Raw genomic sequence first — 18,818 nt, forward strand, 5'->3', positions numbered from 1 at the left:
TCATTTTACAGACCCCAACACTGAGGCTCAGAGAGGTCACAGAGCTGGTCCTTGGTGGCACCAGAGTTCTAAACCAGATCTCTCAGAGTCCCAATCCCATATTTTTGTCCATTTCCCTGGAGGTGGGGGGAAGAGCTCTAGCAAGAACACCCATGGTACTTTTCTGTGGCCTTAGAACGAAGTGTATGATTCAGACAATTTAAAAAATAGATTTATTCTCTTAAACATATTTTATTTAGGTGAATCGGACAACGAGTTTATATTTTCTGAGCAAATACATCAAGCCAGAGCTTTCCGGGTAACAGAGAAGCTGGTCTGGGCTTGACTCTGTCTGCCTCCAGTGCTCAGAGTTCTTCAGCCTCTCTCAGCGTCAGCTTCCGGAAGGTGCACAGGATGGTGGTAACATCTGTGGCACGACACGTCTCCACACAAGTGCACACTCTTTAAAGGGGAGGTAACAACTTAGCACCACGGTGTTGAGAATCACAATACGAGTAGCTGACATTTATGGAGTTCCTGCCATGTGTCAGGTGCTGTCCTGTGCTATCACCTATGTCCTCATACGATTCTCCGGAGGCAGGTCCTACTGTCCCATTTCGCAGGTGATAAAGCTGACTCAGAGAGGTTAGGCGAGTGCCCCAGGGCTGCACAGCCAGACATAGGGCCAAGTCATAAGACTCCAGAGCTGGCTCTCTTAGTCACTGGGCTAATAGTATTTATGTCTGAATTTCGAGATTTACGCACCACCATAGTGTTGGTGACTTTGGTAGAATGTTCTGGCAAAGTCTGGGAGAAGGGAAAAGGGAGAGCCATGTCAGAAATGAGTCCTTGCTCTGGCATCTATTCCCATCTGGCTCATCCATGATGGCCTAGGGCCTTCGGTGAATGCGGATCCCAGCCCTCTGTGTCGATGCCCCAGGGTCCTGGTTGTTGAGGTGGCCCAGGCCCTGGGTTTGAATCCCAGCTGCCAGTCCCCATCTCTGGTGTGACCTCGGTACATCTTCGTCTCTGCACACCCATGACCTTATCTACAAAGTAGAGATCAAAATGGCCCTCTGCCCACAGAGTTACGAATATTAAATAAGATGTAAAGCAGTCCTAATATTACAAGTGAAGAAAGCAGAGGCGAACCATTAAACAAGATCCTACCGCACTTCTTAAAAAAATATGCACAGCAAACCATTTGGCAGGCTCCACAGCCAAACGTTAATAGGGATGATGGCTGGGCTGTAGACCAACATTGCCTTTTTCCTTATCTGAATTTTCTAATTTTTCTATAATGAATATATAATAACCAAATGGGTAGTTTTAATTAAAAATGGGGCAGTGAGTCAGTCTTCACGAAAGCACTTTGCAAACTGTCAAATGTTCTATAAATCAGCTCTTGTTATGGTCCTTATAGTAATTATTCTCGTTATTGCTAGTTGGCCATGAGCTGGAATTTCTTTCTGCCCCTCATCTCTTCCTTGGCCCGTGATGGGGGGGCCACTCGATTGCCTTCTGCCAGGTCCTGCTTTTGCATGCAGCGGTCCCCACTGGTTTCTCTTTTCGCAGCCATCACCCACGTGGGGACCAGCGACACCTCTCACCTGGAGCCCTGCAAAACCTTTCTTGGGCTCTCCTTGTCCAAGCAGGATCTTCGAGAAAGGAACCTCCCATCAGAACTCTCAATGGCTTCCCACTGAACTTGGCATATAACCCACACTGCATTTTGGTGCACGGTCCTGGTGGTCTGTCCCTCACCTGTCCCTTCAGCCTCTCCTTGAGCCACCCACCCTATTGTTGCCACACCTTGGGCACACTGCCTTTGAGAAGGCACCCCGAAAAGGGACCTAGGAAAGTGCCTGCCCTAACGTAGATAGGAGTCCACTTAGCATGGAGTCTGTGCATGTAGACCACATTGATATTTACCCTTTCAGTATGGCGGAGGAGTGAGAAGATGTTAATGCATAATTGGAATTTTTATTTTTATTTTTTGGTTTAACTTATACCAGAGCTGAAAATCCCAAGCTGCATTCAGACAGTGGGGATTTTTTTTTAACGCCTCCATTCTTTCCCTAATAAACGGCTGTAGGACTTAAAAAAAAAAAAAGCTCCTTCCTACCTTATGCTCTTTCCTTGGCTGTTGGCGATCCCCTTCTTGTCCTCAATGCCAGCTTAAATGGGGCTTCCTTAGGGAGCTGAATGCTCTACCTAAAGCCAGCCCCACCCCCAACCCTTTTACTTTTAGTTTTTTTCAGTTGAAATTTGTATTGAGCTAATTGTAGATTGCCATGCAGTTGTAAAAAAATAATACAGAGTGATCCTGATGCTAAAACAAATACCACAGACTGGGTGGCTTAACCAACAGACATTATTTCTTACCGTTCTAGAGGCTGGACGTCCAAGATCAAGGTGCTGGCAGATGTTTTCTTGTGGAGGGTCTTCTTCCTGGCTGATAGACAGCCACTTTTGTGGTCTCACACGGCCTTTCCTTCCTCGGACTTCCTGTCTCTCCATCTCCTTATAAGGGCTCCACCTTCACCACCTCTCTTAACCCAGTTACCTCCCAAAGGCCCCACCTCCAAAGGCCATCACTGTAGGGGGTTAGGATGTCAATGTCAGGGTTTTGGAGGGACACAAACATTCAGCCCGCAACAGATCCCTTGTCGAGTTTGCTCAGTTTCTCCCAATTGGTAACTTTTGGTAAAATTGTAGTGCCATGTCACAGCCAGGTTACTGACATTGATGCAACCTCCTGATCTTGTCCGGGTCTCCCCAGTTTTATGTGTACTCGTGTGTGTGTGTGTGTGTGTGTGTATTTAGTTCTATGCAACTTTATCGCCTGTGTGGGATCACGTGTCCTTCACCACGGTGAAGACACTGGATAGTTCCAATGCTCTAAGGGTCCCTTGTGTGTGTCCCTCCTGCCTGTGTCCTCCAGCCCTAAACCCTGGCAACCACCAATCTATCCTCCATTTCTAAAATGTGGCCATTTCAAAAATGCAATATGAATGGGATCTTCTGGGATTGGCTTTCTCTGCTCAGCACAGTTGTCTGGAAAGTCACCCAGGTTGCTGCATGCTCAGTAGTTCATTCCGTTTTGTGGCTGAGTCGTGTTCTGCGGTGGGCAGGAACCACAGCTTGGTAACCATTCACCATTACTAATTCTCTTATCACATCCATTCTGGTTGTCCCCGCTCCCAGCACTCATCACCCTCTGAAATCCTTTCGTGACTGTGTTTTCTGGTCTATTGTGTCTCTCCTTAAGTGGAATATTAAACCTAGGGTACCAGAGAGCCCGGACTGGGTGTGGTCTGCTATGCCTTTCTGGAGCATAGTGCCTGGTGCATTCACAAAGCGTTGGATGATGGGACACCTGGGTGGCTCAGTGGTTAAGCGTCCGACTTTGGCTCAGGTCATGATCTCATGGTTTGTGGGTTCGAGCCCTACATCAGGCTCTCTGCTGTCAGCACAGAGCCTGGAGTGTGCTTCAGATTCTGGGTCTCCGTCCCTCTCTGCCCCTCCTCTGCTTGTGCTCTGTGTCTGTCTCTCAAAAATAAACATAGAAAGAAAGAAAGAAAGAAAGAAGGAAAGAAAGAAAGAAAGAAAGAAAGAAAGAAAGAAAGAAAGAAAGAAAAGAAGAAAGAAAAGAAAAGAAAAGAAAAGAAAAAAGAAAGAAAGAAAGAAAGAAAGAAAGAAAGAAAGAAAGAAAGAAAGAAAGAAAGAAAAGAAAGAAAGAAAGAAAGAAAGAAAGAAAAGTGTTGGATGAGGGTTTGACCGAGCACACAGCCACAGCAGATCTGGGAGAAGTTGGTGCAGTGTCTGAGAAAGAGGTCAGGGCAAATTTGACTTCTGCAGAATTCCTGTATCTCATATAAGGGCTAGCTGTTAAAATTGCTACGTAAGGGAAAGGTTATCCTCGAAAATCCTATCAATCATCCTGAAACTGCTGGAATTAAGATCCTTGGAAATTCAAAAGCGAGAATTCACTCCTTTGCTTTTCTGGATATTTGACTTGTGGGCTCCACAACTACAGGAGAGCAGGTGGGCAAGGCTGTTGAGTGGGGGTTATAGTGAGAGAGTCAGCAAAGGGATTTCATTCTCTGGAGGAGCCAAAGGGGATGAATTTATGTAAATGTGTGTGCAGTATAGTACGAACACGGTGTGGTGTTCATACACAGCGCAGTGTATATAGGATGTAATGTGCATAGGCTGTAAGGTCTATAAGGCGTAGCATGCACGCACAGTGTGGTGTGGATAGAGCGTGACGTGCACATGCTGTAAAGTGCATTCGCTGTAACGTGCATACGCTGTAACGTGAATACGCCGTATGATACGTTCGCGGTAACGGGTATGTGTAAAGTACGTTCTCTGTAACGTGCATACGCCGTAAGGTACGTTCGCTGGAACGTGCATACGCTGGAACGTACATACGCTGGAACGTGCACGTGGTGTAACTTGCCAGGCTTTCTCAAGGCTTATCTGTTGTCTCTCTGCTCCTTTATTCCAACTCAGGAGGCAACCTTTCCAAACAAGACTGGACCATCCAGTGGCCCACCACGGAGACGGGGAAGGAGAACAACCCCGTGTGCCCCCCGGAGCCCACGCCGTGGATCCGCACCCACCTCTCCCAGAGCCCCAGGGTCCAGACCAAGTGCGTCCAGCACTACTGTCACGCCAGCCCCTCACCCGGGGCCCCCGTGTACACCCATGTGGACAGGCTTACCGTGGACCCCTACCCGGGCCTGTGCCCGCCACCGCCGCTGGAGTCAGGCCACCGTTCCCTGCCCCCGTCGCCCCGGCAGCGGCACGCGGTCCGCACTCCGCCGCGCACCCCTAATATCGTCACCACCGTGACCCCTCCCGGCACACCACCCATGAGGAGGAAGAACAAGCTGAAGCCCCCGGGGACCCCGCCGCCCTCCTCCCGGAAACTGATCCACTTGATTCCAGGTTTCACCGCCCTGCATCGGAGCAAGTCCCACGAATTCCAGCTGGGTCACCGTGTAGACGAGGCCCATACGCCCAAGTAAGTGTGTTTGGTGGGTGCCCTGGGGCCGCTGAGCCCCGGGGCTTCTGGGGGCTGCTTCATGGCCCCAGGACCGTGCCAGGTTAGGGGAGCCTCGAATGCGCTTGTGTTTCTCTTCTTCACTTGAATGAAAGGTGGCTTTTCATGGAGGGCCCGTGAGAAGATGCATAGCATTTCCCGGAAGTGACCCTTTAAAAACGTTTTATTTTCATTTAAGGTTTTATTTTGTTTTTGAGAGAGAGCGTACGTGGTGGTGCAGGCAGAGGAGGGGTAGAGAGAGAGAGAGAGGGAGAGAGAGAGTCTTAGGCTCCACGCTCGGTGCAGAGCCCCATTCAGGGCCCCATTTCATGACCCTGAGATCATGACCTGGACTGAAATCAAGAGTCCGGGGCTTAACCGACTGAGCCGCCCCGGTGCCCCAGAAATGACCCTTTTTACAGTATGGGTCCTCCTCAGTTGGGGTCAGCAAACTACAGCCTGGGGGCCAAATCTGCATTGATGGCAACACAGCCAGGACCGTTCCGGTGTGTGTGGTCTGTGGCTGGTTTGTGCTGCAAGGCTGAGTTGAGTGTGGTCTGCAAAGCCGAAACTGTTTGCCATCTGGCCCTTGACAGGGAAAGCTGGCCGGCCCCTGCGGAGTCTATCCCAAGGATGCTCCTAGAAATAGGCTGTGAGCTGCACACCTACCCTTCCATTTTCTAGTATTGCATTAAAAAGAGTAAAAAGAAACAAGTGATGTTTTTTAAAAAAAATTTTTTTTTTTAATATTTATTTATTTTTGAGACAGGAAGAGACAGCATGAACGGGGGAGGGTCAGAGAGAGAGAGGGAGACGCAGAATCTGAAACAGGCTCCAGGCTCTGAGCTGTCAGCACAGAGCCCGACGCCGGGCTTGAACTCACGGACCGCGAGATCACGACCTGAGCCGAAGTCGGACGCTCAACCGACGGAGCCACCCAGGCGCCCCAAAACAAGTGATGTTTTTATAATAGGTGCCATTTAACTCAATATATCAAAATATTACCACGTCAACATAGAATCACTGTAAGATGATAACACGGAAATGTTTTGCATTCTCTTTTCCGTGCAAAGTCTTCGACATCCAGTGTGTGTTTTGCACCCACAGCTCCTCTCAGTTCAGACTCCCTGCATTCTAAGTGTGCAGTGGCCCCTTAGGGCAAGTGGCTGCCGTGCTGGGCAGCATGTGTACGGGACGTGCTCGGTGCTTATAATGAAAAGGCACGTCCAGGTCGGGGTGGGTCAGAGAGTAGAACCAGACTATCGGAGCAGAGGTCTTGGTACAGAAGCTTAGGGTCAGCCTACAGGCAACCAGGGGAGAAAATCATGAAAGTGGGTACCGTGTGCACCCGGCTCTGGTTTGGGGAGGATCTTGCTGCTGGCAGGGTGACATGGTGTCTGAAGCTACATACTGGCTGCTAGGAGGGGACGGGAAGCTCTCTGCAGGGCCCCTCAGAGGCTGACTGTGGCCAGGTGCCTTGCAGTCTTTGGAGGTTCTCAGTGTCTTTTTTTTTTTTTAATTTTTTAATGTTTATTTATTTTTGAGAAAGAGAATGCGAGTAGGTTAGGTGCAGAGAGAGAGGGAGACACAGAATTGGAAGCAGGCTCCAGGCTCCGAGCTGTCAGCACAGAGCCTGACGCGGGACTCGAACCCACAAATGGTGAGATCATGACCTGAGCCGAAGTCGGACGCTCAACTGACTGAGCCACCCAGGCGCCCCGGTTCTCAGTGTCTTAAAAATGGGAAAACATGCTAAGCAGGCTTACGAAAGTGGGTAGCATGTTTTAAAAATTTACACTGGACAAAATCACCACAAAGGCATAGAAGATAAAATGATAGTTTGTGATCTTGCCGGGAGATACCATAAGGAGTCTGAATCTGGCACCTGGTGTATGTAAGAGCCCTGCATCCCTGTTCCGGGATCCCTGCAGCTAGGATGTGGGGGGGCAGTGGGGAGAGTTTCCTCGCATTCCTAGTATGTGGAGGCCCATGTGAGGGCTGAGACCAGCCACAGACACCATAGAGTGTCCTGGGAGGAGCCAAAGGCAAGCAGGGCTGGCCCAGACTTCTGTAGGAAGCAAAGTACAGAGGCCCTGACTGAATCTGACCTTCACTTTGGCTTCTTGTGACATTGCAAGGGCTCCCAGGGATTTCCTGACCCCTATTCCCTAGCTGTGCTTGTTTGCCTTTGACTCGGGCCTTTATCCAGGGCTGGCTCTCCAGCCTGGGCAGGTATGCAGAAGGACTCAGGGGGCCTGTCCCAATCTCAGACCCTCTCCCTTCCTCCTGTCTTAAGCAATAGAGAACCCACATGCCTGTGAAGTGTTGCTTTTTTGACATGGTCCCAGGACTCTCTTGGACTCCCACCTGACCACTTCTGTTGCCCTCAGCCACCCCTTTGGGGGTTCAGAGTGGCACCTGCCTCTGAGCGTCTTCATCGATTGAGCCAGTGTTTTGTGAGTGCTCATCGCCGTATGCAGGTGGATGTAAGACATTGGTTATCGGCTGCATCCTGCTATAAATGTAAAAATACGTGTCTCTTAGAATTAATGAAATGTGGTTTGTTCTAGGCTCTGGGCTAGTCAGTGGGGGTATCATGGGAAGCAAAAAAAGACATAGCCTTGGCCTCTTGAAGTCTGACATTAATCAAATAACCACACAGAAGTATTATAAAATTGTATCCAGTGCTTATGCACAGTGTTCAGGCTATAAAAATGCAGGGCAGGACACCATCAGAGCTCATGACCAGATAGAGCTGATCGAGTTTGAACTGGCAGGGAGGTGGAGGGGGGGAGGACTAGGGAGGGTCTGGTCAGGGCGAGTTCCCAGAAGTGATAATTTAGACTGAAGGCTAAGGGGCAGCTAAGATGATGAAGGGATAGAGGTGGAGAGTATTCTAACCGAGAGGCGGGAGGGGGCACGATACATTTGAGGAATTGACAGAAGGTGACAGAAGGCGTCTGTGGCTAAGGGACCGAGGCATGTGATGCAGGAGGCGACTCGAGTTAGGCAGGAGGCAGCACTATTCACAACAGCCCCAAGGTGGCAGCAGCCTAGGTGCCCATGGGCGGATGAGTGGAGAAACAAAATGTGGCCTCTCTACCCGGTGGAATATTATTCAGCCGTCAAAAGGAATGAAATTGTGACACATGCTTCGATGTGGATGCACCTCAAACATGGTATGCTAAGTAGGACAAGCCAGTCACAAAAGGAAAAGTAGAAGGGTGGGTGCCGGGGGCTGGGGGAGGGGAACGGGGAATTCGTGTTTACTGGGAGTTTGTGTTTACTGGGAGTTTGTGTTTACTGGGTACAGGGTTGCAGTTTTGGAAATGAAAAGGTTCTGGAGGTGGATGGTGATGATGGTCACACGACATGTGAATGTACCTAATGCCTCTGAAACTGTAGCCTTAGAAATGGCTAAAATGGTAAATTTTATGTTATATATATTTTATAGTAACAACGACAAAAAATTATGCAGGAAGCGTGCTCTGTCTCTCTCTCAAATATAAGTAAACATTAAAAAAAGTTAAAAAAATGTTGGGGGGAGGTGCCTGGGTGGCTCAGCCGGTCAACCGTCTGACTTCAGCTGAGGTCATGATCTTACAGCTCGTGGGTTTGAGCCCCTCATTGGGCTCTGTGCCGACAGCTCAGAGCCTGGAGCCTGCTTCGGATTCTGTGTCTCCCTCTCTCTCTGCCCCTCCCCCACTCATGCTCTGTCTCTCTCTCTCTCTCTCTGTGTCTCTCTCTCTCTCTAAAATATAAATAAACATTTAAAAAATTAAAATTAGGCAGGAAAGCTAGAGGTTGGCACACTTTTTCTGTAAGGGGCCAGACAGTGAATATTTCAGGCCGTGTGGGCCATTTGGTATGGTAGCAAAAGCAGCCATAGGCAATAGGTAAATACATGGACATGGTGATGTTTCAATAAAACTTTATTTGTCAAAATAGCCGCCGGGCTGGGTTTGGTGTACCAGGCTATAGTTTGCCCTGTCAGAAGCCATGCTGTAGACAGTAATTCTTCTCCCTGATAAGGTACTGGAAGGTGTTTAAGTGATTTTGGTGGAAGGCGCGATCATATATGACGGTCACTCGTAGTCTGAAGCTGTGGTTTCTCCCAACTGTGCATCTTCCTCCCCTCTCCCTGTGCTCTTTGGACGCATGATCTTTGCTCTACGTTGAACAGGTGAAGTGAGAGAGGCTGACCTTTGGGGGTTTTCTCCAGCTGTCTTGAGCTTTAGTTGACATATAACATCATGTACGTTTAAGGTGTGCAAGGTGATGATCTAACACACATAGGTATTGTGAAATGATACCACAATTAGGTTTTGTTAACACATCCATCACCTCACCTCACATAATTTTTTTTTTTGTGATGAGAACATTTAAGATTTGTTCTCTCAACAACTTTCAAGTATATACTACGGTGTTGCTAACTACAGTCACTAGGCTGTGCACTAGGTCCCCAGAACTTATTCACATTCCAATGAGAAGTTTTTATCCTTTGGCCAGTGTTTCCCCATTTCCCTCACCCCTAACTTCTGGCAGCCACATTCAACTCTGTTTCTATGTTTGATGGTTTTAGATTCTACATGTAAGTGGTATCATGCAGTATTTGTCTTTCTCTGGCTTATTTCACTCAACATCATGCCCCCTCAAGGTCCATCCATGTTGTAATGTTGTAATGGCAGGATTGCCTTCCTTCTTCAGGGCTGAATAATATTCCATTGTGTGCACACACATGTAGGTATCATTTTCTTTATCCATTCATCTATTGATAGGCACTGAGGTTGCTTCCATGTCTTGGCTCCTGTGCATGATGCTGCTACAAACATGGGGGTGCAGGTATCTCTTCAAGATGGTAATTTCATTTCCTTTGGATACACACCGAGAAGTAGAATTACTGGATCATACTGGTAATTTCCATTTTAATTATTTTGAGGAACCTCCATACTGTTTTCCATAGTGGCTGCAACAACTTACATTCCAACCAGCAGTGCACGAGGGTTCCCTTTTCTCCGTATCCCTACCAGAGCTTACCATCTCTTGTCTTTTTTGATAATAGCCATTCTAATGGGTGTGAGGGGATGTCTCACTGCAGTTTTGATCTGCATTTCACTGATGATTACTGACATTGTTGAGCACTTTTCATATACCTGGTGGCCATTTGTATATCTTCTTTGGAAAAAAAAATGTCTATTCAGGTTCTCTGCCCATTTAAAAATCAGATGATGATGGTGATGATTTTTTGGTATTGAGTTGTAAGAGTTTCTTCTTTTATTATTTTTATTTATTTTTTAAATATGAAACTTATTGTGAAATTGGTTTCCATTCAACACCCACACCCAGTGCTCATCCCAACAGATGCCCTCCTCAATGCCCATCACCCACTTTCCCCTCCCTCCTACCCCCCATCAACCCTCAGTTTATTCTCAGTTTCTAAGGGTCTCTTAGGGTTTGCCTCCTTCCCTCTCTGTAACTTTTTTCCTCCTTCCCTTCCCCCATGGTCTTCTGTTAAGTTTCTCAGGATCCACGTAAGACTGAAAACATATGATGATAAACCACTAGCCACTTTGATCAAAAAGAAAAAGGAAAGGACCCAAACAAATAAAATCAAGAATGAAAGAGGAGAGATCACAACCAACACAGCAGAAATAAAAACAATAATAAGAGAATATCATGGGGCACCTGGGTGGCTCAGTCGGTTAAGCGGCCGACTTCGGCTCAAGTCATGATCTCACAGTCCGTGAGTTCGAGCCCCGCATCGGGCTCTGTGCTGACAGCTCAGAGCCTGGAACCTGTTTTGGATTCTGTGTCTCCCTCTCTCTGACCCTCCCCTGTTCATGTTCTGTCTCTCCCTGTCTCAAAAATAAATAAAACATTAAAAAAAAGAGAATATCATGAGCAATTATATGCCAATAAAATGGGCAATCTGGAAGAAATGGACAAATTCCTAGAAACATATACACTACCAAAACTGGGACAGGAAGAAATAAAAAAATTGAACAGACCCATAACCAGTAAGGAAATCGAATTAGTAATAAAAAATCTGCCAAAAAAACAATAGTCCAGGGCCACATGGCTTTCCAGGGGAATTCTACCAAACATTTAAGGAAGAGTTAACACCTAATCTCTTTAAGGTGTTCCAAAAAATAGAAATGGAAGGAAAACTTCCAAAATCTTTCTATGAAGCCAGCATTACCTTGATTCCAAAACCAGACAGAGACCCCACTAAAAAGGAGAACTATAGACCAGTTTCCCTGATGAACATGGATGCAAAAGTCCTCAACAAGGTATTAGCCAACTGGATCCAACAATACATTAAAAAAACTATTCACCAGGACCAAGTGGGATTTATACCTGGGATGCAGGGCTGGTTCAATATCTGCAAAACAATTAACATGATTCATCACATCAATAAAAGAAAGGACAAGAACCATATGATCCTCTCAATAGATGCAGAGAAAGCATTTGACAAAATACAGCATCCTTTCTTGATAAAAACCCTCAAGAAAGTAGAGATAAAAGGAGCATACCTCGAGATCATAAAAGCCATATATGAACAACCAAACGCTAATATCATCCTCAATGGGGAAAAACTGAGAGCTTTCCCCCTATGGTCAGGAACAAGACAGGGATGTCCACTCTCACCACTGTTATTCAACATAGTATTGGAAGTCTTAGCCTCTGCAATCAGACAACACAAAGAAATAAAAGGCATCCACATTGGCCAGGAGGAGGTCAAACTTTCACTCTTCACAGATTACATGATACTCTACATGGAAAACCCAAAAGATTCCACCAAAAAGCTGCTAGAATTGATTCATGAATTCAGCAAAGTTGCAGGATATAAAGTCAATACACAGAAATTGGTTGCATTCCTATACACCAACAATGAAGCGACAGAGAAATCAAGGAATCGATCCCATTTACAGTTGCACCAAAAACCATAAAATACCTAGGAATAAATCTAACCAAAGAGGTGAAAAATCTATACACTGAAGACTATAGAAAGCTTATGAAAGAAATTGAAGAAGACACAAAAAAATGGAAAAAGATTCCATGTTCCTGGATAGGAAGAACAAATATCGTTAAAATGTCGATACTACCCAAAGCAATCTACATATTCAATGCAATCCCTATCAAGATAACACCAGCATTCTTCACAGATCTAGAACAAATAATCCTAAAAATTGTATGGAACCAGAAAAGACCCTGAATAGCCAAAACAGTCTTGAAAACGAAAACCAAAGCAGGAGGCATCACAATCCCAGACTTCAAGCTATACTACAAAGTTGTAATCATCAAGACAGTATGGTACTGGCACAAGAACAGACACTCAGATCAATGGAACAGAATAGAGAACCCAGAAATGGGCCCACAAACATATGGCCAACTAATCTTTGACAAAGCAGGAAAGAATATCCAGTGGAATCAAGACAGTCTCTTCAGCAAGTGGTGCTGGGAAAACTGGACAGCGACCTGCAGAAGAATGAACCTGGACTACTTTCTTACATCATACACAAAAATAAATTCAAAATGGATGAAAGACCTAAATGTAAGACAGGAAGCCATCAAAATCCTAGAGGACAAAGCAGGCAAAAACCTCTTTGATCTTGGCTGCAGCAACTTCTTACTCAACACGTCTCCAGAGGCAAGGGAAACAAAAGCAAAAATGAACTACTGGGACCTCATCAAAATAAAAAGCTTCTGCACAGCGAAGGAAACAGTCAGCAAAACTAAAAGGCAACCGACAGAATGGGAGGAGATACTTGCAAATGATATATTAGATAAAGGGTTAGTATCCAAAATCTATAAAGAACTTAGCAAACTCAACGACCAAAAAACAAATAATGCAGTGAAGAAATGGGTAAAAGACATGAATAGACACTTCTCCAAAGAAGACATCCAGATGGCCAACCAACACATGAAAAAAGCTCAACATCACTCATCATCAGGGAAATCAAAACCAAAACCACAATGAGATACCATGTTACACCTGTCAGAATGGCTAACATTAACAACTCAGACAACAACAGATGTTGGCAAGGATGCGGAGAAAGAGGATCCCTTTTGCATTGTTGGTGGCAATGCAAACTGGTACAGCCAGTCTGGAAAACAGTATGGAGGTTCCTCAAAAAACTAAAAATAGAACTACCCTACAACCCAGCAACTGCACTACTAGGCATTTATCTCACAGGATACAGGTGTGCTGTTTCAAAGGGACACATGCACCCCCATATTTATAGCAGCACTATGAACAATAGCCAAAGTGTGGAAAGAGCCCAAATGTCCATCGATGGATGAATGGATAAAGAAGATGTGGTATATATACACAATGGAGTATTACTCGGCAATCAAAAAGAATGAAATCTTGCCATTTGCAACTATGTGGATGGAACTGGAGGGTATTATGCTAAGTGAAATTAGAGAAAGACAAAAATTATATGACTTCACTCCTTTGAGGACTTGAAGAGACAAAACAGATGAACAGATGAAGGGAAGGGAAACAAAAATAATATAAAAACAGTGAGGGGGACAAACAGAAGAGACTCATAAATATGGAGAACAAACTGAGTGTTGCTGGAGGGGTTGTGGGAGGGGGGATGGGCTAAATGGGTAAGGGGCACTAAGGAATCTACTCCTGAAATCATTGTTGCACTATATGCTAACTAATTTGGATGTAAATTTAAAAAAATAAAAAAAGTGAAAACATATGTATATGTCTGTCTCTGTATAATTTATTTCACTTAGCATCACTCTCCAGTTCCATCCACATTGCTACAATAAGCCATATTTCATTCTTTCTCATTGCCAAGTAGTATTCCATTGTGTATATAAACCACAACTTCTTTATCCATTCATCAGTTGATGGACATTTAGGCTCTTTCCATAATTTGGCTATTGTTGAAAGTGCTGCTATAAACATTGGGGTATAAGTGCCCCTGTGCATCAGCACTCCTGTGTCCCTTGGGTAAATTCCTAGCAGTGCTATTCCTGGGTCACAGGGTAGATCTATTTTTAATTTTTTGAGGAACCTCCACACTGTTTTCCAGAGTGGCTGCACCAGTTTGCATTCCCACCGACAGTGCAAGAGGGTTCCCGTTTGTCCACATCCTCTCCGGCATCTTTTTTTTTTTTTTTCTTTTTTTTTCAACGTTTTTTTTTTTTTTTTTGGGACAGAGAGAGACAGAGCATGAATGGGGGAGGGGCAGAGAGAGAGGGAGACCCAGAATCGGAAACAGGCTCCAGGCTCCGAGCCATCAGCCCAGAGCCTGACGCAGGGCTCGAACTCACGGACCGCGAGATCGTGACCTGGCTGAAGTCGGACGCTCAACCGACTGTGCCACCCAGGCGCCCCCTCTCCGGCATCTTTAGCAGAGACACTCCAAACCCAGCAGAAGAAGAGCAATAATAAAGATCAGAGCAGAAATAAACAATATAGAGTCTAAAAAAACAGTAGAGCAGATCAGTTATACCAAGAGTTGTTTTTTTGAAAAAAATAAACAAAATTGATAAACCTTTAGCCAGGCTTCTCAAAAAGAAAAGGGAGAGGACCCAAATAGATAAAATTATGAATGAAAATGGAATTATTACAACCAATCCCTCAGAAATACAAGCAATTATCAGGGAATACTATGAAAAATTATATGCCAACAAACTGGACAACCTGGAAGAAATGGACAAATTCCTAAGCACCCACACACTTCGAAAACTCAAACAGGAAGAAATAGAAAATTTGAACACACCCATAACCAGCAAAGAAATCGAGTCAGTTATCAAAAAACTCCCAACAAATAAGAGTCCAGAATGAGTTGTAAGAGTTTCTTACATAATTTGGATATTAATGCCTTACCAGATTTGCAAATATTTTCTCCCATTTTTTAGGTTACTTTTTCATTTTTTTTAATTGTTTCTTTTGCTGTGCAGAAGCTTTTTAGTTTGATATAATTCCATTTGTTGATTTTTGCTTTTGTTGTTTGTACTTTTGGTATCGTATCTAAAGAAGTCAACCAAGGGCTCTTTCCCTACGTTTTCTTCTAGGATTTATAGTTTCAGGTCTTCCATTTTAAGTCTTTAATCGATTTCAAGTTAATTTTTTGTGAGCGGTGTAAAATAGGGATCCAGTTTCATTCTACTGCGTGTGAATATTCCATTTCCCCAGGGCCATTTATTGAAGAGATTATCCTTCCTCATTGAGTGTTCTTGGCTCCCTTGTCAAATATTAGTTGACCATATATACTTGGGTTTATTTCTGGACTTTTGATTCTGTTCCATTGGCCTTTGTGTCTATTTTTACGCCAGTACCACACTTTAAATGTGAGCGTTTCCCCAGACTCCTGAGGGATTTACTTTGGATAGAGTTGAATCACCAACTTTTTCGAGACCTTCCAAATCGACTCATCCACCGTCAGTTGTTTTGGAAATTGTCTATCAGGATTCAGGCCAAGTTTAGCCTTGTTCATCAGGGTTCTTTTATCCAGTTTAGCAAGCTCAACACTTGTTGCTGGTGGCTCACCTCAGGAGATTCTGAGATTCATGGTGTCAAGGTGCAGGGTGACCACTTGACCCGGGACCCTGCTATGAAATCTACAGGGATATTAGGGCACTTGGCCTTTGGGAGTTTAAAAAAAAAAATCCAAGCCAGAGACATGGTACCTTGGACTATGTAGGGAGAGGGAACAGGGGAAGGGATTAAATCTAATCAGTGAGATTTAGGAAGAGATTTTAGAGAGACACTAATTAGTTGAGTTGAGTTCCCATAAGTAGACTTAACAGCCAAAATTTGCTTTGGTCTGAGCTCCTCCTGGTTCTGCAAGGGAGTAGCCTTGTGACTTTGGATTTAACCTGAGTCTTAGTTTTCTCATCTGTGAACCAAAGGGTTTGGAATATGTGTGTGCTATTTAATCTGTGGTCATGACCCATTTGTGGATGGTGGCACTATTTTAATGGGCTGTGACCAGCATTAAAGTAATGAAATAGGGTAGCCTTAGGTATCAGGACGTATTGCATGTGGTGAGCCTAATTATTAGTGTTGTTTTGTGAAACACACATATATGTATGTATGAATATTATACATACTCTGGGAGCTCTTTCTACTCTGGGCAGCTTTGATTCTAGAATAAACCCCATCAGTGATTAGGTGAGAAGGTTTGAGAAGCCAGCCCTTCATCCTGAATTACTGGGCTTGTTCTGGTTTCCATTGTCTGTCTCATATCTGGTTTCTTCTCTCTCCTTCAACCCTGTACCCCCTGCTGGGCATGGTTTTTTGTTATCAACTTGGCCATCCTAAGTCTACCTTTATTTCTCCTTAATGGGTAAAGAAGAGCTTCAGAAGTGACAGGTCTTTCTTAACAGATCTGAGTCTTTCAAGGCTGTTGATTCTTGTTAAGTTTTCAAGCTCCAGCACCTTGGTAGGTTTGAGTTTGGAGGAAGGCTGGGTTTTAGACACTTTATCCTTGGCACACCCATGGTGGTGAGTATCAGATGGTCTGTTTGGGTTTGAATCCTGCCCCCAGTAGTATACCATGGGCATTTTTAGAAAAAAAAGCATAGCAAGAAAATAAAATATATTTTTAAAATATTTGTTTATTTTTGAGACAGAGAGAGAGCATGAATGGGGGAGGGGCAGAGAGAGAGGGAGACACAGAATCCGAAGCAGGTTCCAGGCTCTGAGCTGTCAGCACAGAGCTCGATGCGGGGCTTGAACTCATGGACTGTGAGATCATCACCTGAGCCGAAGTCGGACACTCAACCAACTGAGGCACCCAGGCGCCCCAGGGAAAGAAAATATTATCCGTAACACATCTCTCACCTCTGTTGGGAGCCTTGGTATGTTGGAAAATATCAGAATTGCTGTGATTGGTTTTAATCAAAACCATTTTTCTTACTTAGTATTCATTCTCAAAGTCCTGTTTGCTTTCTTCTTTTCCTTTTTCCTTTTTTTTTTTTTTTTTTTTTGCATTTAGGTGTGTGGTTTTACTTACCTGGCATTACTAAAACTCACGCATGTACACACGTATGTACATGCAGGGACGAAGAACTACTCTGTTTTTTCCTCCCCTGCTAAAATCAGTACTTGATTATTGTGGAAATTGAGACAACACAGGACGTGTGATGAAGAAAGTGGAAAGTACATGCTGGCCCTTTGTTTTCTATATACGTGTATATGTGTTTATAGAATGTATACACACATACACACACAGACTGTGTTTTATCAATAGGGCTCAATCGTCCCCGAGGGAGCAAAAATTGTTTCTTGGTGGAGGAAGACAAAATAAAACCCTTGATATTACAATAGTTTGTGGCCCTCCAAAGAGCCACTTATGTAAACAGATATATTGTATATCTGTGGTATTACAATTTTCATTGGAGGTTAGGGATGACAATTAGAACAAAAATCCAGAAAGTTTCCTTGAAGGTTCATAATGACAAAAAGATCGAAAAAGACTGACATGGCTCTATGGATGTAATCCTATAGATACAGTTAGGCTTATACGTTGGGAGTTATCAAGGGTCCCCCGTATTCTTATCAGTCTTTTCTCTCTCTGGTTTTGTGGCCACACTTACATGGGTCAGCTGGCACCGATTTCTTATCAGCCGTTTGGAAAATTAAATCCGTGCAATCCCAGGGATTCTTCTGGTCATCTGACCTTCAGCCCAGAGGTGCCATGGCATTGGTGTTGGAAGAAGGAAAAACGTAACAGTTCTTATGTGTGGAATGAGTTGTATGTCTTCACATTCCTCCGTTTGCCCATGATACAAAGGCTTGCTTTCTCTTGTCAGAGCATCTGAAAGGGTCAGTTGGATTCCTGAAAACTGATCACATTGTAAATGCATGAGAGAAGCTCCGTGTTCCATAGGAATTCTATTGTGAACCCCTTCCCTTTTTTGCAGATCTTTTTTAAAGGTAATTTTCTTTCTTGGAAAAAAATTTTTGAAATGTTTATTTTTTTGAGAGAGAGAGAGAGAGCGAGCAAGCGTGTGAGCAGGGTGGGGGTAGGGCAGAAAGAGAGAGGGAGACACAGGATGTGAAGCCGCCTCCAGGCTCTGAGCTGTCAGACGCGGGGCTCGAATTCACGAACCATGAGATCATGACCTGAACCGTAAGTCAGACGCTTAGCCAACTGAGCCACCTAGGCACCCCTTTAAAGGTAATTTTCAATTACAATTTTGTTTAACGACAGAAGTGATTCCCAGATACATCTTTATTTTGAAAATACAAGCAATAGAGGTGTAAGCCATACAAGGCCAAAGTCCCGCTTTCCCTTGCCATAGAGAGAGGCTCCAACTGTTAATACTTTGATAGGAATCCTTGCAGAAACACATATATTTGTATTGCATATATAATATATTTAGTTTACTTTCTTCATAATCCGAACCACACTCTTTTACCCGTGTGACTTACCTTTGTCAGCCCTGCATGAATATGAATATTCCATTTACGACTTTCTCATGCTTGATCCCTTTGAGAAATTCTATTTTCCCCCAGGCACATCTGGGAGGTGCCATTGTGCAGGTCTCTGCTCTGAGGCCTCTGTACTGTTTATGGGTGACACATTCCACCGCTGCCCTTCTGAAAACCCTCAGCTGGCCAGTGAGCGAGGGAACCAGGCTGGATGAGACTGACCTTCATCCTCACGCTCCTGGTTGTCGCAAATTCAGATTCTGTGTGTGGCCTGGGCTGGATCATTTATAGCCAGTAAGAGCAGGCTTTGCTCAACAAGTTAATTATGTGCATGGGATCTCAGGAGGGATCTTTTTGTTTATCTTAGAAAACTAATTACATGCA

The 18,818-nt window shown here is 44.6% G+C and overlaps 1 protein-coding gene across 3 annotated transcripts in view; it reads left to right on the forward strand.

Moving 5' to 3' along the window:
• The window catches only part of KSR2 (kinase suppressor of ras 2), a 432,076-nt gene that overhangs the window by 167,500 nt on the left and 245,758 nt on the right, over positions 1-18,818 (forward strand). For all 3 annotated transcript variants that reach the window (XM_058691145.1, XM_058691143.1, XM_058691144.1), the window contains exon 4: positions 4,498-5,011. In XM_058691145.1, coding sequence (XP_058547128.1) covers positions 4,498-5,011 — 514 coding nt within the window. The remainder of the gene's footprint in view (positions 1-4,497; positions 5,012-18,818) is intronic.

Source organism: Neofelis nebulosa, chromosome 11 (assembly GCF_028018385.1).
Source record: "Neofelis nebulosa isolate mNeoNeb1 chromosome 11, mNeoNeb1.pri, whole genome shotgun sequence".
Taxonomy (NCBI): domain Eukaryota; kingdom Metazoa; phylum Chordata; class Mammalia; order Carnivora; family Felidae; genus Neofelis; species Neofelis nebulosa.